General features: G+C 35.7%; 1 protein-coding gene across 1 annotated transcript in view; it reads left to right on the top strand.

Moving 5' to 3' along the window:
* Positions 1 to 24,752, top strand: part of LOC123553947 (autophagy-related protein 16-1-like) — a 41,360-nt gene that overhangs the window by 856 nt on the left and 15,752 nt on the right. Inside the window, exons 3-9 of the mRNA XM_053548646.1 lie at positions 1,884 to 2,044; positions 3,574 to 3,645; positions 4,145 to 4,223; positions 18,361 to 18,466; positions 18,641 to 18,783; positions 22,773 to 22,893; positions 24,206 to 24,379. Coding sequence (XP_053404621.1) covers positions 1,884 to 2,044; positions 3,574 to 3,645; positions 4,145 to 4,223; positions 18,361 to 18,466; positions 18,641 to 18,783; positions 22,773 to 22,893; positions 24,206 to 24,379 — 856 coding nt within the window. The remainder of the gene's footprint in view (positions 1 to 1,883; positions 2,045 to 3,573; positions 3,646 to 4,144; positions 4,224 to 18,360; positions 18,467 to 18,640; positions 18,784 to 22,772; positions 22,894 to 24,205; positions 24,380 to 24,752) is intronic.

The following is a 24,752-nucleotide window of genomic DNA, read 5'->3' as shown; positions in this document are numbered from 1 at the left end:
CAGTACAGAACTTGCAGCTTTTGTATGCTCTATAAGTAGGTAGAGTGTAAGACTTTAGATACATCAGTTGTAAAGCAAGTTTTCACAGCTTATGCAAATTTGTCAGAGGTTCAACCAGGTGACCGTAGTATGGTAAACCTGTAGTATGTGAGAATAGGATCCAAATGAACATCAAAACTTCTGTCAAAAAAAGTTTTAATCTTAAAACAGTGACATGTTACGAGTTTAAGCAGCTTATTCTTGCTAACTTACATCACATGTCTATGGTGTGACAGATTTTTTCTACTTACTACATACTCTATAAATAAATGATGCCTAAAGGTCATTGAATTACATTATTTCCACTTTATTTACAGTGGAATTTCCAAAAAATTGCCACAAATATGAAAATTAAAAGATGGTCTCTCTGCTAACACGAAAAGGGGGACATGTCGTCACCTTAGCGCAAAAAGTGAATAAGTCCTAAGTCAGTAATGGAGTTATCCACTTTTTGCACTGAGGTGACGATGTGTGGATAAGGGCCCTTACTTCAAATCACTTGGCCTTCAGCACTGTTATTTCGAAACCTCACTTAGGGTCTAGAATTCTTTCATATGAGGGAGCCATTTAGCTGGTTTACTGAAGGGCATTGCCCAGGTGCCCACCCATACCTGAAATAATTCTCGGAGGGAGACGTGGGGTCTTCCTCAACCATCAAAAGCTGTAGATGAATTTGTCTGGGCTATTTCTCAGCACTATTTGCTGGATTATTTCAAATATGAAGAGAGTTACATTGGAAAAAACTTCATAATTTTCTTAACAGTTAAGTATAACTAGTTGATGACCCTTAGTGATTACATGGTCCCTCGACCATGACCTTGACCTACTGACCTACTTTCTTCTTTTTTAAGATATTGCCATAAAATTTGGACCACTTGTACAGTTTTGAACTTACATCTCAAAACTGACTTTCAGTGACCTTGATTTTGACCTACAGACTTTCAGTGGCCTTGATTTTGACCTACTTTTCTACTTTCTTCTTTTTAAGGTACAGCAATGAAATTTTTATGCATATTTGTAAAATGCATTGTATCATATTTTCAATACCCCTGTTTCTCTGACAATAAGCTGCTGTCTGGGGGTATTCATCACCATTAGTGATAGGTCTTGTTGTGTCAGTGTGACGTTAAACCCAGCTAAAACAAACAGAAACTAGAGCTGCTTTTGAGAAAAGCGCATATCTCCCACAACTGCCTAATCATCTTAAATAGTAAGTCAGTCTTTATATACTGTTTACTCACTACAAATATACCTTTGAAGAGTAAAAGGCTGATTTTGGGTAATTCAAGGGCCATAATTCTGAAGTGCCTGGGGCGATTTGGCTAGTTAATGAACTTGGCAGAGGAGTTATGGTCAAAAACATTTGGTTCAAGTTTGGTAAAGATCAGATGAGAACTGTTCGACTTAGAGCGCGGACAAGAGTAAAAAGGCCGATTTTCGGTAATTCAAAGGCCATAATTCCGAGGTGCTTAGGCCGATTTGGCTAGTTATCGAACTTGGCCGAGGACTTATGGTCAAACACATTTTGTTCAAGTTTGTTGAAGTTCGGATGAGAAATGTTCGACTTAGAGCGCGGACAAGATTTGTGACGGACACACACACAGACAGGAGTAAATCAATATGTCTCCCACACCACTGTGTGGTGGGAGACATAAATATGGGAAAAGGAAATAGTGAAGTTTCAAAGCAGATTATGAAGTTGTTGTTTTAATTTGGAGGCTAGTCTCTTGAAATAGGTAAAAATGTATTTAAGAGGAAGAAAAAATAGTTACATCTCAAAGCAGATCATGTGTTTTTGTTTTAATTCAGTGATGACCTTTGGTTCAAGTTTGACTAAATTTCAGACATTGAAAGATGAGCACCAAGCATTACAGATGGCATTTACGGCACTGGAGGAGAAGTATCATAAAGTTCAGGAAGAAAATAGTGAGCTGATGGCCCGCTGGCTCAGTCAGAAGATGAAGGAGGCGGATGTTATGAATCAAGAAAATGACAGGTTTTTCAGGTATGATATAAACACATCACTGTCCCTATGACACAGTTCAATCAAATAGATAATATGCTACAAAACAGCAAGTAAAAATATATATATGAAAGTTTTTGTTCAGCATGTGTAAGATCGAAATATCTTTCACTGAGTGAACATCTGATACAGTAACAACTGTGATTGCAGTACTTTTCCATGACACTTGTGAAGATGAAAGTCAGGGTTTCCCACATGTAACAGATTTTTCCTTCTTGCCTGTTTTTAGCTCGACTATTCAAAGAATAGGGGAGCTACACCTACTCGCCCCGGCGTCGGCGTGAGCGTTAGCGTTAGCGTGAGCATCACACAAATGTTAAAGTCTGCGTACCACCCCAAATATTTTCAAAGTCCATTGAGATATTGCTTTGATGTTTTGCATATTTGTTTACCATCATGACCCTAGTCTGTAAAAAGGAGGAGGCAACTCTATCAAGCATTTTGACTGAATTATGGTCCCTTTTCGACTTAGAATAAATGTTAAAATTTGCGTACCACCCCAAATATTTTCAAAGTCCATTGAGATATTGCTTTCATATTTTGCATACTTGTTTACCATCATGACCCCAGTCTGTAAAAAGGAGGAGGCAACTCTATCAAGCATTTTGACTGAATTATGGCCCCTTTTCGACTTAGAATATGCTAATTGTAATGTAAAAGTTTTATTCATTGCTTATATTATACTATCAAGCACTGAGAATAGTCGAGTGCGCTGTCCACTGACAGCTCTTGTTTTCAAACAGCTTTAACCAAGATTTACCACAATTCCCACACAGTGTCATGAACCTCTTTATGGTGCTATTTATGTCTCCCACCACACAGTAGTGTGGGAGACATATTGATTTACTCCTGTCTGTGTATCCGTCTGTGTGTCTGTCACAAATCTTGTCCGCACTCTAAGTCGAACAGTTCTCATCCGATCTTCACCAAACTTGAACAAAATGTGTTTGACCATAAGTCCTCTGCCAAGTTTGATAACTACCCAAATCGGCCCAGGCACTTCGGAATTATGGCCCTTGAAACATTGTTTTTGATAATCAAAGCACTGAAAGTCTGATTGGGAATTGCAGTTGTGGGAGACATGCGCTTTTCTCAAAAGCAGCTCTAGTTGCTTATGATATAGTGTAAAATAGTTCTTTGCAATGTATAGATATTTTTATTTTTGACATTTGAAATTTAATGTACTTTTAAGAGGTTTGTCTTAATCTTTGGTTATTTGGATCAGTGACAGAAAATGTCAAACTTTCTCACGCAGTTTGTATGGATATACTCTTAACTTTGAGTTTATAATCATTTTATTCCTAATTATATTTAATTGTCAACATTTTTCAGTTATTTTCCTATGTTCATAATTGATAATTGTTGTCAAGTAACAGATATAAGTGTGTCTCAAATCAGGCTTTTATGTTGACCATTGATTATTCAATGAATGTACAGATATAAATATGTCGCAAATCAGGCTTGTAGCCAGATGCTGCAAAATTTGTACCTTAAGAACAATTCACTTTCAGACACAAACAAGAACGTCTACAGAAAGATTTGGAAGATGCTGCTAGTGAACCAGTTCAGATCCAGGCTGAAGCGTATGTGTCTTTATTTGTTGATTTCTTATTCATTGATAAAAGTAGAGGTTCTCCATGGTAGAGTGGATGCAGTTGCTGTAATAGAATCACTTGTCCCTCACCACTCTGATGATAGGGTCATGATGTGAGCAAGCCATTTAGCTAGCTTGGTTTAAGTTGATTAATGCTCTGTCAAGATTAACAAGACTGTGTGATCAAACATTTGCACTAGTCAGTTTGGTATTATTAGATAAAGTTCTTCACCATTCTGTTGCACCTTGTCTAAATAGGTTTGTAAGTAGAGCAGGAATCTACACACATGAACAGAGTTGTCATGAGTTTAATCCCTGTTCTCCTGTAAAATTTGACGATTTTTCTCAAATCATTCTTTCTCCAGTGATGGTTTATGTATGCATGTTGTCGTTTACTAGCCAAGAACAAGTCGGTAATGGTAAAGAATGCAGGAATTCCTGTTAGGTTAATTGACTGTTTTGAACATAAAACTAACATTACATTTCAGGATAACTGGTGTGTATATGAGAGGTGTAACTCCAATTTGCCTAAGTGCATCACTACCAACAAAAGCTCAATGTATATTGGTAAGTTTACAGCAACAAAAGCTCAATGTAAATTGGTAAGTTTACAGCAACAAAAGCTCAATGTAAGTTGGTAAGTTTACAGCAACAAAAGCTCAATGTGAATTTGTGCATGAGTGTTTTTGTAATGAAAGCTTGGTGTAATTTGGGGTGTACATAATTGCAACAAAGGCTGTGTTGACTGGAACTACTTTGGGTAAACATTTCCTCCCTGGAACATCAAGTAGGCTCCTCAAGAAATGTCTTTGTACACTTTTTGAAAAATTTAAAAGTTTTTAACTTGACTATTTGAAGAATAGGCAGAGCTATTGCACGCCTGGTAAACAACAGAGCTACCTCTTTCAGAGGTATACGGTAAATCACTCTGTCGCAACTTCTGAGCTAGTACATGTCGCGATAAAAGAACGTCAACAAAGGTGAGTGTCATCATATTTTTTGTATATTTACAAGCATTGTATCGAATATCAAAAATCGGGGAATGGTAGGCGATGTAGATTTGATTTAACTGTACAGGTAACTTCAAGTTCGCTAATTTATTCTCGATTTGTGGCCATGGCGATGTTTACCAGCAAACTGATTTAGCGGTGAACTAGGCCGCTTCGTCATGAAAGCACTTTCATTGTCATATGTTTGCATTTTAACTGATATCAAGAAGCAAACCGAGTAGGCGTGAGATAGCTGTAAGGCATACAATGTATTTGGAAATAAAATTTGTACCGAAAATGGTTTAGGAATAGAAATATTCACTTTTTATTGTGAGAGACAGCTCTGTCTTGAAGGAGATAGTCATATTGCAAGGAGATAGCTCTGTGTTACATTAACAGTTTTGAACAGTGTTGAACCTAACAGCATAGTAGTTATGTCCAGTTACGAGATACAAGTCAATTATCACATTTTTATATTTATACAACATTTTTACAATACATCTTGCTATATTTTCTTATATTTATTTTGCTTGTTTTGGATTTAGTGCTGTTTTAACCATTACTTCTGGATTCAGCACCAGTACTACCTTGTTCTCCGCAAGTAACTGTCAGCTTCTCCATATGAATCATTGTGTAAAAGATGGAAGACAAACACTGTCAAATAGTCAGGGAGAACAAACGCCTCACCGGGGGATCAGACTCAAAGCCCACGATCAATAGATCTGCCCTCACTATTGAGCTAAGCTGGCTATATTTTCTTAGAATCTACATGTGCAACTTTTTCTCTAAAATAATATAAATTATTTCTTTAAAATAATTTCATTTATTCCTCGAGACTTAAAATGTTTGTTAGTTGCTAAGGTTTTGGGGATTAAACCCCCCTTTATTATTCAGTTTTGAACGGGGTTCTTTTTTTAAATCAAAACAGTATTTAAGTCATTTTTCAGCGAGCCGGGGAAAACAGCCAGTTGTTGATTTTTAAAAGAAAAAAAGCCCTTCCCAGATTTCTCACAATGCTTCTAAAAAGGGCGAAAAACCCGTTATTATACACTGACTGACAGAATCTACAGTTCTTCTACAGGCCCTTTCAGTAAAGTTTAAATTTAAAAGTAATTTTTAAAATTTGAGATGCCGAAAATGAAGTGTTAGCCCTAAACAAACGGGCCCGGGGAAAAGGAAAAGGACGAAGGTCACGGGCAAAATGAAAGAGAAAAAATCGCCCAAAACCCGGAATTTCACCATGGGAAACAGGGAAAAGAAAAAAAAGGCCCGGCCAGGAACGAGGTGCGGAATCAGATACCCCCCACATGCCTTGGAGCAGGGGGGGGCCCTTTAATTGGGGGAAAAAGATTTTCAGAAGGAAAAAAACAGACAGAAACAAGAAATGCGGTGGGTGTATTAATGATTTTATTGATTTTTAAGTTTTTTTTTCCCCCCAATGGTTCGTGTATTTCAAAAGACTTTTGTCTTTGGTTAGAGGTAAAATTTCAAAGGGGGTTTTTGGGCGGTGAAAGTTTATGGGTAACTAAAACAAGGCTCGTCTGAAAGGGTCAGCAGGGTCTAAAAATTTAACAAAAAGTTACGTCTGGGGGGAAAAACCCAAAAAAAATTACCTTCTGTTTTTTCCCATGTCTTTTTGGGGGCGGAACATTGTTTTCCCACCCTTAAAACAAAATTTTCAGGGAAGAATATATCAATTGGGAAATTATTCCCGGGGTCAAAGGGGGCATTTATTTTTATCAAAACTTTTTTTTTTGTAAGAAAGACATTTTAGCCCGGTTAAAAACCGAGGGGCAGGGCCTGAAAACATTCGGGCAGTTTAAATTTCTATATGCGGGGGTCGAAAGCTTTCTTTTATTTATGCGGGGGGACATATCAAACCCAAATCAGTGATAAATTTAAAAAAATGTTTTGTTAAAATGTAAAAGTTTTAGCAAGGCGTGTGAACGGGGGCGGGTTTAAATTTGCGTCGGGTGTTACCCCCGCCCGCATCCTGGTTTAAAAACCCATAACAGACTTGTGGGGGCGATGTTTTCAGGTTAATGACGCAGGGGAAACGGTTCCGGGGAAAAAACTCACTGCATGTGAAATTTAAAACTTCATTAAAAATTAAAATTTTCCCAAAAAAAAGCTTTTTACTTCGCTCCCACTTTGGGGAAAGTTTTCCGGGCAGCCCGTATAACTTTTCAGGGGATAAAAAACCCACATCCCGGGAAATTTTTTTGCAAGTAGAACATTTCAGAAAACATTTTAGGGTCAAGTTTGGGGTCGGCCCCGGAAAATAAAGTTCAAATAAAATTTTCGTTCAAGTAAAAAAAAAAAAAAAAAAAAAATATCGATAAAATTTAAAATTAAAAATTCCCGGTAAATTGTAGACTATATCGCCCCCAAAATAACAGCTTTTTAAATTTTTCTAAAATAGGTCAAGATTTTGGGTAAAGGGGAAATTTGCCCATCCAAAAAACGCAAAAGGGCATACCTTTCTAGCCCTTTTAAATTTGTTTTTCTCGCTAACACAAAAAACTGGACTGCAACAAAAAAAGTTTTTTATTTTGTTTACAACATTTCCCTTTTGAGGAATGGATTTTCATTGCAAAAATTTGTTTAGGATTTAAAGAAAACCCAAACAAAATCCCTGTATTCTTTTGTTTTTCCATGACATTTGTTTTACATGATTTGCATGAAAGATTAAAAAAATTTAAGTTTTTTAGAAACCCAATTTGGGGTGACATAGATTGGGCCCAAAAAAAGGTTTTTTAAAATGTTTTTAATTTTCCTATTTAAATTAAAATGTAACAATATTTTACAGAAATTAGTGTATTAAGTTAAATTCGAACACTTTTGGTTTTTTCAATGAAAAGAAAGTCATTCTTTTGCTATGCTCTTAAAACTAGGGAGATAAGAGGTTTGGGATTGAAAATTTTTGGGCATATGAAGCGGGAAAAAAACTATTTTTTTTTGGAAAGGGCCCTTGTTTATCCATCATGGTTTGTATATTATTTGGGTTTTTAAAAGAATGATTTTCATGAAGTTTCCGGGGTTTAAAAAAAAAAAGGTTACAAGGGGGTGGTGGGCATTTAAAATTTTGTGTTGAAATAAAAACAGGGAAATCAGGAAAACACCCAAGAATATCTAACGTTTTTAAAACGGGAGGGGGTTTTTTGCGGTTTAAAAATTTGTATTTTAATTTGATAGCATTTGGCAAACGAAAAAAAAAAGCAATAATGATTAAAATTTTTGGGGGTTCAGAGTTTGATTTGTAGACCTACAGAGGGTTTGACCCCGAATTCTGCCACTACACTTCAAAAATTAAATTTTAAAAAAAAAAAAAAAAAAAAAAAAAACGATTTTTTCAAAAAATTTTTTTTTTAAAATTCCCGGGGACTGCAAAAGTATGGGATAGTTTGTCTCTGCTTCTTCCGGCCATTCGGGTGTTTTAAAGCAAGCCTTCCCCCAAAAAAGGGGTTTTTGAGTTTTTGTTTAATTTAACAATACTAGGATTTTTTCCCGATTTTACAGCCCGGTATTTTCCGTTTTTTTTTTTTTTTGGGACTATTTTTGGATTCCCAAATTTCGGGGGTTTAAACGTTGTTTTTTCTGCAAAATGTTTGGGGTTTAAAGGTTTGGATTAAATTTTCTTTGGGTGTCAGCAAAAAATTTTGCCTGAAACGTGGCATAAAATGGGGCCCATAACTTCCGATAAATTTTTTTCTAGAACTTTTAGTTTTTCCCCCTTTTATTTTGGGGAAACCGCCCTTGTCAAAATAAAGAAATAAAATTCAGTGGCGATTATTTTTTGGGGTCCCCTTATAAAATAATTTTATTCAAAAACAATCACTTCCCCCTGCGTTTAAATTTGGCTTTTTGAAATGGCCTGCTTTCCCCTTTTCGAATTGAAAATTCAAAGACATTCTTTATTTAAACCAAAGAAGTATAAAATACCAAAATTTTTTTTATTGGTCGGAAATTCTACCGATTCCCCTGATAATGTGTAGCATTTGCTTTTAAAAGCTTTTTAAAATTTATTTCGAAAAAATTTTAAAAACCGGGGTTTAAAATTTTTCCCTTTATATTTAAATTTAAATTACGCCCATCATTTTTTCATGACTTTGGTTTAGGGAAAGGGTTTTCTCATAAAATTTTAAATCATCCCTTACGACTTTTAATTTTTCCATTATTTTTTAATTAGATTTTTTTAAAATTAATTTTCGGGTTGCATAGGGAAAAAAATTTCTTTTTTGGGCCGGGGGTAGATAAAAAACCTGTTTTTTTGGGCGATTTATTTAAATTTTCGAAAAAAGGGAAAGTTTACATTTTTTTTCCCCAAAAATTTGCCTTTTTTGGCCCGGCCCCCTATCCAGATTAATTAAGTTTACTTGGTAGATTCAAGCGTTCGGGGGATCCGGGGTTTTAGAAAAGGGAGGCTGACTGCTTTTAGGGACGTTTTTGGTTTTTTGTTTAATAAAAAATTTTAAGACAAATCAGAAAGGGGATTTTATTTTGTTTAAAAAACAAAACGAAACCCCGGGGTAGCTTGCCCATAATTTAAATTTAAATTTAAAGCGATTCAATTTAAAATTAAGAAACTATTTTTTTATGGCAATATCCCCGAGTCAAACCCCTTTTAAAAAACCAAATATTCAAGCAAATTTTTAGGGGAAAAAGTTCATTTGCTACCGGGGGGCCCTTTTAAAAGCTAAGGTTTTAAAATTTTTGACCAAATTTTTTCAAAAATTTTTGGCACAAATTTCAAAAAAAATTGGGGTGTGCCCCAAAAATTGGGTACAATTTTTCATTGTTTTGGTAAAATATAAAAAATATCCGAAATTAGAATTTTTGGGGATTTGAAAAATATTTTAAAGTTTCTTTTACCATGTTACCGCAAAAAAAACAAAAAACTTTTAAAGATACCCTTTCTGTGGGTCGAAGTTTCTGAGCACAAATAACCAAAATCGAATTATTTTTTTAAGATCTTGTTTGCCCCAAAATTTTTAAAGGTTAAAAAAAAAATTACACTTTAAAGTGTTATGCCCAGCAAAATTTTTTTTCCCGGTTTAAAATGTTGTTCAAAATTTATGCTATAAAGGGTTAAATGCATCAATACCTTTAATTTGTTTGTCCCCGTACGTAAGATCATTCTATTAGAAAAATTAAAAGTTTTTTTCGGTTTTAAAATCGCATGAAATTTTCCCAAATCCCCCCGGGGTGGGCCGTGTGGGTTGAATTTTTTTAACCCATATTTTATGCTTCGCTAAATTTTCTTTCGCGGGAAATTATTGCATTTTACTTGGATTTTCCGCGGTCACTGAGATGCTTTAATAGAAAATTTTAAATTTCTAATTTTTCTTTTTTGGGGATTTTTTTTGGGGGGGGTAAATTTTGCAAAATTTATTGTGGCGGAAAAAATCAATAAAACGAGAGGAGACGGGACGATGGTGTTTGTTTAAAAAGCTTTCTAGCACTGATGTTTGGGAGCGCTCTTGACTTGCTTCGGGATCGTTTTGGTGCGGAGCCCTGGGGACTGAGGCCTTTCTGTTATACATTCGGGTGTGGTCCGTTTTGCTGGGGCCCCTTTTGCGGTTTTTTTGGGGGCTCGCAAACGCGTGTTGTCTCATGCTTGCGCCCCGGGGCTCCTCTTTGCTTTAAAAATAGAAACGGCCCAAAAAAATTTTTAAATTAAAATTTTCAATGGTTTTTTCAGATCAAATTTAATTTATTTACCCAGCAGATTTAAATTATTAAAATTTTGAAATCAAAATATTTTTTAAATCATTTGTTCGTCAAAAGTGTTATCTGATCTTTTAAAAAAATTTTTTAAATTAACAATGAGATAAATAAAAGACAAAAAAAAGGTACATGGTTTTTTTTTTTTGTCGGTAAAAAGGAATAATATAAATTTTTTCTTTAAAATAATTTTAAATTTTTTCCTCGAGAATTAAAAAAGTTTTTTATTCTAAAAGGGTTCGGGGTTTAAAAGGCCCTTTTTTATTCCCGTTGAACTGGTTTCTTTTTTTCAATAAAATACTGAAGTGCATGTTTTAGCAGCGAGGAAACAAGCCAGTTTATCGATTTTAAAAAACCAAAAAAACCCCTGCAATTTCTCACAATTTTTGTCCCGAAAAGGCGAAAAAAGGAAAACCCCGGTTTTTTAAACCTACTGACAGAATTAAAAGCCTTTTTTCATGTGTTTTTGTAAAGATAAATTTTTCCCCCCCCCGCCACCAACCCCCCAAATTCAATGCAGTAGTTTTTTTTGGTTAACTTTTGTTTTTTTTTTTTTTTTTTTTTTTTTTTTTTTTTTTTTTTTTGGTGAAAAAAACCTTTACATTTGGGGAAATTTGTGTCAGATTTGCTGCGTTTTGTTTTTACCCTTTTAGGGTTTCGAAATTTTTTAAATTGGGGTTTTTTTGAAAATGTCCCGTGGGGCTGTTAGTGCAACTTTCCCTGTGAAGTCCCCGTTTTCCCCAAATTTTAAACTATCAAAGAAGTTTCGAATGAATTTCTGTGATAGAAGGCCCAAATCAAGGAACTTCAAAGTACCGTAGATACTTCCTTGGGAAATTTAAATTTTGGGGTTGTTCCCGATTTATGGAATTTTAGGGGTTTTGTGGGTTTATAAATAAAAGAATTCGTTAGAATTTTTTAACGGGGAAAAAGTCTGGGTTTTTAGGGGAAACGGAAATTTTAAAAAAATGGGTTTTGAAATTTTCTGTAAAAAAAATAAATTTTGGAAAAAAAAATTTCAAAAACTTTTTTTATTAATTTGCCCTTTTTTAAATTTTTAATTTTTTTCTTAGCTTCTAGATAAAAGGGTAAGGCTCATGGCAGTTATTTAGTGTTTTGTAATTTTAAAGGGAAACGGTAAATTTTACCCCAAAAGTTTGGCTGTCGCCAAATAATGTTTTAATGGGGGGGATTAGGCGAGATATCGAGTTAATTAGATTTCTTTAAAAAAAAAAACCGGGGTTGGGGGTTTGTTTTGTGGGGATTTATACGGTAGGGCGCCGAACTTAAAATAAAATCTTTTTCCTTTTGTTTTTGATGAATTTTAAATTTGGGGAAAGTTCAGTGAAAATTTTTTGTCGTCTGTCAATTAAAGGACCGGTCCGCTGTTTGGTGAAGCTATTTTTCCTTTATGGGCCTATCACAAAGGGGTTATTTTTCTTAAAAAATTTAACCCAAAAGGTTTTTTCTTTTCAAAAGATGCACCCTTTCTTTTTAAGGTTGGTTTTCCCGAAGTTGTTGGGGGCACTAGGATTTGTCCTTTTTGTACGGCGGGCCCCAATTTCATTGCGTTGCCTTGCGGGGCTTGCTTGTGAAGTGGTTTTTAATGGACCCTATAGGTTCTGGTGGGTGCCTAGGTTTTTTTGCTTTTTTGCGTTGAACTTCTAAAGTACAATTCGTATTGGCCCAAACCTTGGTTTTGTTGTAATTATCCTATGGACTGGGTTTAGGCCCCAAATTGCATTCCCTTTTCCGGTGCCTTCATAAATTTTTGGGAATGCCTAAGTTGCCCTTGTTTCTTGCAAATGAAGTGTCTTTTTAATTTCATCACAATGGTACTGGGAGGCCCCGTTTGCATTCCCTTGTCTGTAATGCTTCACATTTAAAGTTGTGTGGTTTCTTGTTGGTTGCCTTTGCAAGGTGAAATTTTGGGTTTGGGGTTTCATCAGTTTATGTTTTGTTGGTTGGCCCGGGGTTTAGTCCGTATTTTGTTTTACTACTGAAGGGAAAAAGGGGTGTCTCTTTAATATTTAACGCGTGCCCCTTTTCGTGGACAAAAAATGTCAATATTGTCGTTCCCTTTTTTAAACACAAAACATATAAAAACAGCTTTCTAGCACTGAGTGTTTTTGGAAACGGGTCTTGACCCTTTTTCGTGGTCGTTTTGGTGCGGAGCCGTGGGGAGTTAGGTCTGTTTCCTACATTCGGGGGTGGTGTTGGGTGGGTGCCGTCTGCGGTTTTTTTTTGGGGTCATCCCCATCGGTGTTGTCTTTTATTTTGCGCCCGGTCTCCCCATCGCTTGAAAAAGAGCGGGGAAAAACATTCCAACTTAAATTTTCGTTTTTTCAAAATCTTTTGATGGGATTTCCCCTTTTTCAAATTTTAGAATATATTTAAATTTTTTAAAACAAGTATTTTTTTAAATCATTTGTTCGTCATAAAGGGGTTTTCTGATCTTAAAAATTTAACGGAAAAAAATTAGATAATAAAAGACAAAGAATGGTACATATTTTATTTTTAAAGTCGAGTAATTTTGGAAAAAATTTATTCGTTAGAGAAAAAGTATTATGAAAAATTAAACTTGTGAAAACAAATAACGGGTTTCGGGTTACCCCTAATATTTTAAACGCCAATTTTTGTGCAAAAGGCCCCTGAAAAAATGTTTACATTATGTATTTCACTTTTAAAATCAAAAACGAAAATAAAGATACCATAATTTTTTTTGTGTTTTTTTTGTAGTAAGTTCAATGTTTCTTTGTACAAATAACAGAGACGCTGTGACTTCATCATATAAACTCTGAAGTTTTAAACAGTCATGCTGATTTACCAGCTAAATAAAATTTATAGGACAACTTTTCGCAGGAGCTTATCATGATGTATTTAGTGTGTTAACAACGTATGCATTAGCAACCTCAAATGCACATACAATAACTGACAAAATGAGTAAAGTTATCGATCTTCTAAATGTTAGAACTTTCTGTATAATTAGAATTCTAATATTGCTATTTTCATTTCCACCAATCCATTTTTAGATCAACTGAGCCAAAGGCTCATGGTGAGCTTTTGTGACCGCTCAATGTCCGTCGTGTGTCGTCTGTCGTGTGTCCGTCAACATTTTCTAAAAAAATCTTCTTAAAAACCACTGGGCAGAACTACACCAAACTTCACAGGAATGATCCTTGGGTGGCCCCCTTTCGAAATTGTTCAAAGAATTGAATTCCATGCAGAACTCTGGTTGCCATGGCAACCAAAAGGAAAAACTTTAAAAATCTTCTTGTCCAAAACCTCAAGGCGTAGAGCCTTTATATTTGGCATGTGACATCATATAATGGTCCTCTATGAAGATTGTTCAAATTGTGCCCTTGGGGTGAAAAGAGGCCCCGCCCCGGGGGGTCCCAAGTTTTACATAGACTTATATAGGAAAAAACTTTGAAAATCTTCTTGTCTGAAACTGCAAGACCTAGGCCTTTGATATTTGGTATGAAGCATTGCCTTGTGGTCCTCTACCAAATTGTTCAAATTATTACCCTGGGGTGAAAAGAGGCCCTGCCCCGGGGGTCCCTAGTTTTACATATACTTATATAGGAAAAAACTGAAAAAACTTTAAAAATCTTCTTGCCTGAAACTGCAAGGCATAGGCTTTTGATATTTGGTATGTTACATTGCCTAGTGTTCCTCTACCAAAATTGTTCAAATTATGCCCCTGGGGTGAAAAGAGGCCCTGCCCTGGGGGTCCCAAGTTTAACATAGACATAGAGGGAAAAAAAATCTTCTTGTCTGAAAGTCTAAGGCCTAGGCCTTTGATATTTGGTATGTAGCATTGCCTAGTGGATCTCTAACAAGATTGTTCAAATTATACCCCTGGGGTGAAAAGAGGACCCGCCCTGGGAGTCACTTGTTATATAGGAAAAATACTTCAAAAATTATCAGATCATATTTCCTAGACTGTTTAGTTATGATTACCTGATAACACCAAGTGATAAGGGGTCACCTGACTGTGACCTTGACCTACTGACCTACTTTCTTGTTTTTTAAGATACAGCCTTGAAATTTGGATGACATGTACAGTTTTGCACACTGATTTTAAAACTGACTCAGTAACCATGAATGTGACCTACTGACCTACTTTCTTAATATTTTAGCATCAGTTTGATATTTGAAACATGTAGCTCATATTACTCAGGTGAGCGATCTAGGGTCATCATGACCCTCTTGTTATTTGAACCCATCAGACGAGTCAAGACAAATTAATGCATATGTATGTTCAATGGAACACTGACTGTATATTATTTCAAAAGACAACCCAACGTAAATATTGTAAACTTCTCAATATAGCATTAAAATTATGAACACAGCGCTCTTTTACAAAAACAGAGCTATCTCTGTGGCGACATGACTATCTCCTTCACGACAGAGCTGTCTCTCACAATAAAAAGTGAATATTTCTACTCCTTAACCATTTTCGGTACAAATTTTATTTCCAAATACATTGTATACCTTACAGCTGTCTCACGCCTACTAGGTTTGCTTCTTGATATCAGTTAAAATGCAAACATGTGACAATGAATAAATTAGCGAACTTTAAGTTCTCTGTTAAGTTGAATCAAATCTATATCGCCTACCATTCCCCGATTTTTGATATTCGATACAATGCTTGTAAAAATACAAAAAATATGATGGCACTCACCTTTGTTGATGTTCTTTTATCGCGACATGTACTAGCTCGGAAGTTGCGACAGAGCGATTTACCGTATACCTCTGAAAGAGGTAGCTCTGTTGTTTACCAGGCATGTATTGTGCTCACAAGTTTGTAGACATCAGCATCACAATTTGGTTAAGTTTTTATATTTCAGCTGGTATCTCAGTAACCGCTTGTGGGAATGGATTCATTTTATGAATTAATATGCTGCACATGTTCCATAACTCAGTTTTGCATTTTTAAAAAATCACAGCCCTTTTTTCGACTTTTTTGGCAAGATTTTGTATGTAAGCTGGTACCACACTTCACACACTTGTTATCTGTGATGGTCTGACATATAGTGCATGCGTTCCAACTCTGTGTTCTTTGTTACAAAGTTATGCCCTGTTTTCGACTTTCGTATTTATTCATTAAACTTTGTTTCATGACAAGACTTTCGTGTAGTCCTCCAACAGCTCTTGTAAAGTTGTTATATAATGCTTGGTATATCCTTATCTTTAGCTCACCGTCTGTACGTCCGTTCACACTTTTCTTGAAACAACATCTCCTCCCTAACCACCAGACCAATTTTGATGAAACTTCACAGGGATGTTCCTTGGATGGTCTTCTTTAAAGATTTTAAAAAAAATTGAATTCCGTACAGAACTCTGGTTGCCATGGTAACCGAAAGGAAAAACTTTAAAAATCTTCTTGTCTAAAACCCCAGGGCCTAGGGCTTTGATATTTGGTTTGTAGCATCATATAGTGGTCCTCTACCAAGATTACTCAAATTATCCCCCTAGGGTCATATATGGTCCCGCCCCTGGTTTATATAGACTTAAACAACTTTAAAAATCTTTTTGCCTGAAACCAAAAGACCTAGGCCTTTTATATTTAGTGTGTAGCAATGCCTTGTGGTCCTCTACTAAGATTGTTCAAATTATGCCCCTAGGGTGAAAAGAGGCCCCGCCCCGGGGCACCAAGTTTTACATAGACTTATATAGGAAAAAATTTAAAAAATCTTCTTATCTGAAAGTTCAAGGCCTAAGCCTTTGATATTTGGTATGTAGCATTGCCAAGTGGTTCTCTTACAAGATTGTTCAAATTATGCCCCTGGGGTGAAAAGAGGCCTCGCCCCGGGGGTCACTTTTATATGGGTTATATAGGAAAAAATACTTTGAAAATTATCTGATCATATTTCCTAGACTGTTTAATTATAAATACCTGATGACCCCAAGTAATTAGGGGTCACTTGACTGTGACCTTGACCTACTGACCCTCTTTTTTGTTTTTTAAGATACAGCCTTGAAATTTGGATGACACATACAGTTTTGCACACAAATCTTAACAGCATAGAAATTTGGACCACGTCAATAACTTTCGATAAAGTTTTCAATACTCATCTTTAATGTTCTTAGCCCTGACCTACTTTCTTGTTTTTGAAGCTACAGCAAAAAGATTTGGACCACATGTATAATGTTTGATACAGATTTCAATACTCAATCTTGAATAGTCTTAATCGTGACTTACTGACCTACTTTTTCGTTTTTGAAGTTACAGTATAGAAATTTGGACCACCTGTATAATTTTTTTATACAGATTTCAATACTCATCTTGAATAGTCTTAATCGTGACCTTCTGAGCTACTTTCTTGTTTTTGAAGATACAGCATGGAAATTTGGACCACATGTAGAACTTTTGATACAGATTGACCTACTGACCTACTTTCTTGTTTTTGAAGTTACAGCAAAGAGATTTGGACCAACTGTATAATTTTTTAACAGATTTCAGTACTTATCTTGAAGAATCTTTACCATGACCTTCTCACCTAGTGTTTTTTGTATTTGAAGCTTTAGCAAAGGAATTTGTTCAAGCAAGCAATTAAACTCAGGTGAGCGATATAGGGCCATCATGGCCCTCTTGTCATTATGTAAGGCATATACTCACTGGGCCTATTATTTATTAGCAATGGCTGGAAACAGCTATAGTTACACAGGCATACATGCCATATCTCCCGCCGGGAGGCTTTTTCTCCCGTATTTTCAGTAGATCTCCCGGTCTCCCGCCGGAAAATGAAAACCTCCCGTAAAAAAATAAATTCAGAAAAAAAGTAATCTGTCGAAATATCGTATCTCGGACCCAATGTAGACCTTTAGAAAAATCGAGTAGCCCGGAAATACACTTCAAACATAATTTTCATAGTTGTCTATAATCCCTAGCTTGTTTATCGACAGATACACGCCTGAGGCATTAATTATCTTACCACCTACTGTCACCATCTGCAAACAATTAACCATTTAATCTTACCCGTAGGCAAATTGTAAACATGTGCATGCGAGATTTTAGACTGATTCAATAACATCAAAGCCACTGATCCGTAATTTTTCAAAACAATATGTAAACCAGTCTTAAAATTACGTCATTTTACCGCCACCTGCCAAAGTGTACTTTCGTTTTCGCTGACCTTAATATTTATCGGGAGACACTGTTTTCCCATATTTATCGAGCCATCAGAGGATGAGACAGGTTAGTGCTAACACCGAGTTTATGTTTCTCAATTTAAATACTTGCAAAAATTCGACAACAACTTAACACAATTGGCGAGTTAATGTCACACTACACAGAATTTCGGACAAACATGAATTCGGATAAGTGAATTTTATGAAATAAATTGCAATTCATATTGCCTGAATAATTGACTGTCATTCCTTTGTGATATTGTCATGTTGCAATAATTAACAGGAGAAGAATTCCTTGGTTAAATACATGTAAAGAATGACTGCCCTTAAAAGACTGTTTTGACATATCTCCGCAATCTTTTGAGGTATTGTATGCTTAAACATGTCAAAAAGATCACTCTCCCCAGATGCAGAAGCATCAACACATAAAGCAAAAACAAAGTTCCTGGTTCAATCTTTCATGGAATTCGGAATTTCCTTGAATTAAGTTAAGTGCTATAAGTAAAAATCATGCATTCTGTACACAACTGTTGGCTCCACTCATCAATTCAATGTAAAAACTTGATGATTTTTTCATGAAAACGGTTATTTCGCGCGTAAAAAGTGAGCGAATGAAAGTCTCCCTTATTTTTACCCAAATCTCCCTTAAAAAAAGCCCTGCTGAGGCAAAACTCCCTTATTGACTGTCTGAAAATATGGCATGTATGCACAGGGCAGCATAACCAAAGAAAAAAACAACAGATAAAACAATATAAAGCACAAACTTGTGTACGGATGTAAAATATTCATGTAAGCAACAGTTACTGTCAATCTGTTTGTGCTGAGTAAGAGTTGCCATGGTATCTGTTTTTCAGGATGCCCATGAAGGGGAGGTAAATGCTGTATTATGGAGCCCCACAGGAAGTTTGTTTGCAACTGGGGGATCAGACAGAAAAATCAAACTCTGGGATTATAATGGAGGTCAGTTTTGAAAACTAGTTTATATGGGAAAAAAATTGTTTCACTTTTATTGTAGGATTTGATAGTCAATTAGCCTTTTGCTTTGTCGAGAAGTCAAAGAAAGTTTATAAATTATATGCTAACGTATTTTTTTTATGTTTCCAGGTTAGTAATGCTGGTAGTTTATGTTTCCAGGTCAGTGTACATGTAAAGGGACATTACTGGGCAGTAATGCTGGTATTACTGCCCTTGAGTTTGACTTTGATGAAGCATTTGTACTTGGAGCATCAAATGATTATGCCAGTAGACTGTGGTCTTTGTCTGATCAGAGATTAAGGGTGAGTTGGTTTATTTGTATTGAAACAATAAATACTGTACAATCTTGAGAAAATCAGAATTTTTACAACACCAAACAAATGTCTGACTGCCAAAAATTTCCTTCTTTAATTCAGTGTAAGCAAGTCTGAGATTTCTGAATTCCCAAAGACAGTGATGGTCTCAAAAGTATATAATTGTACTGCAATTGTACACTAAATACTGAGCAGTTAACAAGTAATTGATGTCATCACATTAAGCTGTTGTATAAGTTGCAGAAAGGGTTCCTCACAATTTTTAGCTCACCTTAGCACAAAGTGCTCAAAGGTGAGCTTTTGTGATCGCCCTGTGTCCTTCGTCAGTCGTCCGTCCGTCAGTCGTCCGTCGTCAACAATTTGACTGTTAACACTCTAGAGGTCACAATTTTGGCCCAGTCTTAATGAAACTTGGTCAGAATGTTACCCTCAATAAAATCTTGAACAAGATTAATATTGGGTCATCTGGGGTCAAAAACTTGGTCACCAGGTCAAATCAAAGGAAAAGTTTAACACTCTAGAGGTCACAATTTTGGCCCAATCTTAATGAAACTTGGTCAGAGTGTTACCCTCAATAAAATCTTGCATGAATTCGATATTGGGTCATCTGGGGTCAAAAACTAGGTCAACAGGTCAAATCAAAGGAAAAGCTTGTTAACACTCTAGAGGTCACAATTTTGGCCCAATCTTAATGAAACTTGGTCTGAGTGTTACCCTCAATAAAATCTTGGGTGAGTTTGATATTTGGTCATCTGGGGTCAAAAACTAGGTCACCAGGTCAAATCAGAGGAAAAGCTTGTTAACACTGTAGAGGCCACATTTATGACTGTATCTTTATGAAATTTGGTCAGAATGTTAATCTTGATGATCTCAAGGTCCAATTTGAATCTGGGTCATGTAGGGTCAAAAACTAGGTCACCAGGTCAAATCAAAGGAAAAGCTAGTTAACACTCTAGAGGCCACATTTATGATCATATCTTAATGAAACTTGGTCAAAATGTTAATCTTGATGATATATAGGTCAAGGTCAAATCTGGGTCAGGTGGGGTCAAAAACTAGGTCACTAGGTCAAATCAAAGGAAAGGCTTGTTACCACTCTAGAGGCCACATTTATGACTGTATCTTCATGAAACATAGTCAGAATGTTAATCTTGATGATCTTTAGGTCAAGTTTGAATCTGGGTCATGTGGGGTTGAAAACTAGGTCACCGGGTCAAATCAAAGGAAAAGCTTGTTAACACTCTAGAGGTAACAATTTTGGCCCAATCTTAATGAAACTTGGTCAGAGTGTTACCCTCAATAAAATCTTGGACGAATTTGATATTGGGTCATCTGGGGTCAAAAACTAGGTCAACAGGTCAAATCAAAGGAAAAGCTTGTTAACACTGTAGAGGTCACATTTATGATTGTATCTTCATGAAACTTGGTCAGAATATTAATCTTGATGATCTCAAGGTCCAGTTTGAATCCGGATCATGTAGGGTCAAAAACTAGGTCACCAGGTCAAATCAAAGAAAAGGCTAGTTAACACTAGAGGCCACATTTATGACCATATCTTAATGAAATTTGGTCAGAATGTTAATCTTGATGATTCCTAGGTAAGGTGAGCGATACAGGGCCTTCATGGCCCTCTTGTTCCTTTGTAATATTTACAATATTGTTATTTTCACATGATCTTTTTTTCTATGAATTTGAGTGAAGAAATCCAGAACAAAATGTTTTTTATTAATGCTGATTCAGGACCATTTTGAATTTATTTTATGCTACATATAAAAATAAATATTTTAAAACATTAAGGGAGATTTTACCAAAGTGAAGTTATTACCATGATGTGTTCATTTAATGGTGATTTTGCAATTGCAGTCACGTACATATTTTCATTTTGTTCAAGTTGTCGTAAATAAAAGATATTTTTGCGTTTATTTGTCTTTAACTGCCCTTAGGATTAAAATTTGCATACATGATCTAGGATTATAGTTTGTAATCAGATTTGTTGAATAATTTGAAAACTTGCTTTTGAATGGAAATGAAACCAGATTTAAGAATACCTGACAACTGTGAAGATTTGCAGTCTAAGCGCTGTTCAGTTCTTTTTAGAATTCACTTTATATACAATTCAGTTGGAAAGTGTTATAGATAGCTGCCAACAGTCAATGGTCAAGATTACAAAATGACAGACATCATTTTTTACTTGTCTCTAAATTGAAAAACAATTTATGGTATGATATTTTGAACAATGGGGTATATTTTTTCTCTTGGAAATTGTTCTTATCCATTGTGATTCTTATCAATCACTTTTTAGCTCGACTATTCGAAGAATAGTCTAGCTATTCTACTCACCCTGGCGTCGGCGTCGGCGTCGGCGTCACACCTTGGTTAAGTTTTTGCATGCAAGTACATACAGCCATCAATTAAAGGCATATAGCTTTGAAACTTATTTTTTCTTTTTCTAGGTCAATTACCAACCTCTCTGGGTCAAGTCCCATAACTCTGACATGTATTTTGAGCAAATTATGCCCCCTTTTGGACTTAGAAAGTTTTGGTTTAAGTTTTACATGCAAGTTACTATCTCCAAAACTAATGCAGATATTGATTTGAAACTTCACATGTGTCTTCGGGGTTATAAAACTAGTTCATAGCAGCAAGTCCCATAACTCTGACTTTCATTTTGGCCAAATTATGCCCCCTTTTGGACTTAGAAAATTCTGGTTAAAGTTTTGCGTGCAAGTACATACAGCTATTTCTAAAAGGCATATAGATTTGAAACTTATTTTTTCTTTTTCTAGATCAATTACCAACCTCACTGGGTCAAGTCCCATAACTCTGACATGCTTTTTGAGCAAATTATGCCCCCTTTTAGACTTAGAAAATTTTGGTTAAAGTTTTACATGCAAGTTATTATCTCCAAAACTAATGCAGATATTGATTTGAAACTTCACGTGTCTTCGGGGTTATAAAACTAGTTGATAGCAGCAAGTCCCATAACTCTGACCTTCATTTTGGCCAAATTATGCCCCCTTTTGGACTTAGCAAATTCTGGTTAAAGTTTTGCGTGCAAGTACATACAGCTATTACTAAAAGGCATATAGATTTGAAACTTATTTTTTCTTTTTCTAGATCAATTACTAACCTCACTGGATCAAGTCCCATAACTCTGGCATGTATTTTGGGCAAATTATGCCCCCTTTTGGACTTTGAAAATTCTGGTTAAAGTTTTACATGCAAGTTTCTATCTCCAAAACTAACGCAGATATTGAATCGAAACTTCACATGTGCCTTCGGGGTTATAAAACTAGTTGATAACAGCAAGTCCCATAACTGATATTCATTTTGGTCAAATTATTCCCCCTTTTGAACTTAAAACTCTTTTGATATTTAACCTTTTTAGGTAATATTTTCCTGCTTCTGGGACAATATTTCAAATAGTCGAGCTTGGCTGTCTTACGGACAGCTCTTGTTCATAAATAGGCTATGAAACGTGAAACTGCAACATAATTTCACATGAAGCTTACAATATGGACAGTTATAAATTTCCAGATAAAAAAGAAGTTTTCAGATGTCCAAATTCAACTATGTTCTTAATGTGAAAAAAAAATGCTTCTAACAGGTTTTTAGGTATACAGTTAAGCTGTGTTTACTCAAACTCAGAACTTCGCTCAAACACATTGTCAGGTACTCGCAAACCCATGCATAATGTATGTTGTTTGATGACCCTAACTACTGATAATTGGAACAAATGTTGGGTCCCATTTGGTTTGAGTGAACGAAGTTTGACTGTAAAAGAAATTCTCAAGACTCGATATAAAATCATATGGAAGTAATAGCAATTAATAAAGTAAAGTTAATTTGATTATTATTTGTTTTATAAGAATACAAAGGAAATTGGAAAAAATGAGAAATACACATTTAAAAATAACTTTAAATTAAAATGATTTGAAGTAAATTTCTGTCTATCTTTAAGTTTCTGTATATTTCAGCACACGTTGACAGGTCACAGTGGGAAAGTGTTAACTGCCAAATTTCTTGGTGATTCTACTAAGGTAGTAACAGGAAGCCATGACAGAACATTAAAAATCTGGGATCTTCATACTAGAGCGTGTAAGTTACACATTGAAATTGATGTTTTAGGTTACATGTACACAGATTTAAAGTGTACAAACTTAAGTTTTTCATGATTTTAAGTCAAAAGTATGTTTAGATTTTGCCTAGAGTCAGTTTAATGGATGGTCATTTTTATGCCTCCTTCAAAGAAGGAGGGGTATATTGTTTTGCAGATGTTGGTCAGTTTGTCGGTTCATAGACCAATCAGTTTTCGGATGATAATTCAAGAACTCTTGGGCCTAGGAACATGAAAGTTGATAGGGAGGTTTGTCATGAACCCTACTGATTTTGAGGTCAGTAGGTCAAAGGTCACGGTGACCTGGAACAGTTAAACCGGTTCCAGATGATAACTTGAGAACGCTTGGGCCTAGGATCGCAAGATTTAATCAGGTGGTTGATCATGACCAGCAGATGACCCTATTGATTTTGAGGTCAGAACATAGGTCAAAGGTCAAGGTCACTGTGACCCGAACCAGTTAAACCGTTGTTTCTAGATGATAACTTGAGAACCCTTGGGCCTAGGATCATGAAACAATAATACGGAGGTTGATCATGACCAACAGATGACCCCTATTTATTTTGAGGTCAGTAGGTCAAAGGTCAAGGTCACATTGACCCAGAACAGTAGAACTTTTTTGCCATATAACTAGAGAATGCTTTAGTCTAAGATCACATTTGATAGGAGGTCACTTCTGACTGGTATATGACCCATAATTATTGATTAGGGGCCAGTATGTCAAAAGTCCAGTGTACAGTGACCAAATAATTTCTGTTCCTTGTGCAGTTACTGAATGCATCAGGGGGGGCTTTTCGTGTTTTACTAGCTCTTGTTAATATGAAATTACTTTAATTGTTGACGAGAGATCTAATTTTTAAACTTTCATTTTGAAGGCCTCTTCTAACTTTGACTCATTGCTGTTGGTTTAAACATCACCCCAGTCAGATTCTCCTGGATCTGGAGACCATACAGTTTACTTGTAGAAGATTGATGTTTTGCTCACATGCCAGCAGGTGCCAGACATACATGTACTGTTCATTCAGTAGTAAAGAGGGGCATCTATAACTGAGTGGTTGTGGTTGCTTACTTTGCTAGTTCTACCCCGGGGCCCACTAGTGCCTGAAGTAGTGCCAAGAAGAGTGCATGTTGTTTTCTTTCTCTGTTTTAACTTGAAAGTCACTACTCTACCTCAACTTTGTTGTATGACTTAACAACACAACAATTACTCAGACAGTAAATCTGAAAAGTTACCACAGTGAAATTACTGCCCGCTTTACTTATGACTCAGCAGAAAAATATTTTTCATTTCAGGTTCAAAAACAATATTTGCTGGATCAAGTTGTAATGATTTAGTTACGTTACATGCTAGCAGCATAATAAGTGGACATTTCGATAAACGTGTAAGATTTTGGGATCCACGTTCAGATCAGACAATCAACGAGATTTCATTGCAAGGACGAATCACATCATTAGCTTTATCACCAGGTAATACATAATTTGTTACATGTAATATATTTGTTTGGATGTTTGTTTTTTTAGCTCACCTGTCACATAGTGACAAGGTGAGCTTTTGTGATCACCCGTCGTCAGTCCGTCCGTCCGTGTGTCCTTCCGTCAACAATTTCTTGTCTGCACGATAGTGGTTTCATTTATGATTTTATTTTAACCAAACTTGCACACAACTTGTATCACCGTAAGATCTCGGTTCCTTTCTGGAACTGGCCAGATTCCATTATGGGTTCTAGAGTTATGGCCCCTGAAAGGCCCAAAATTAACTATTTTGACCTTTTCTGCACAATAGCAGCTTTATTCATGATTTGATTTTTACCAAACTTGCACACAACTTGTATCACCATAA

This window comes from Mercenaria mercenaria, chromosome 7, assembly GCF_021730395.1.
Source record: "Mercenaria mercenaria strain notata chromosome 7, MADL_Memer_1, whole genome shotgun sequence".
NCBI lineage: Eukaryota > Metazoa > Mollusca > Bivalvia > Venerida > Veneridae > Mercenaria > Mercenaria mercenaria.
This window is presented reverse-complemented; position numbering and strand designations above follow the sequence as displayed.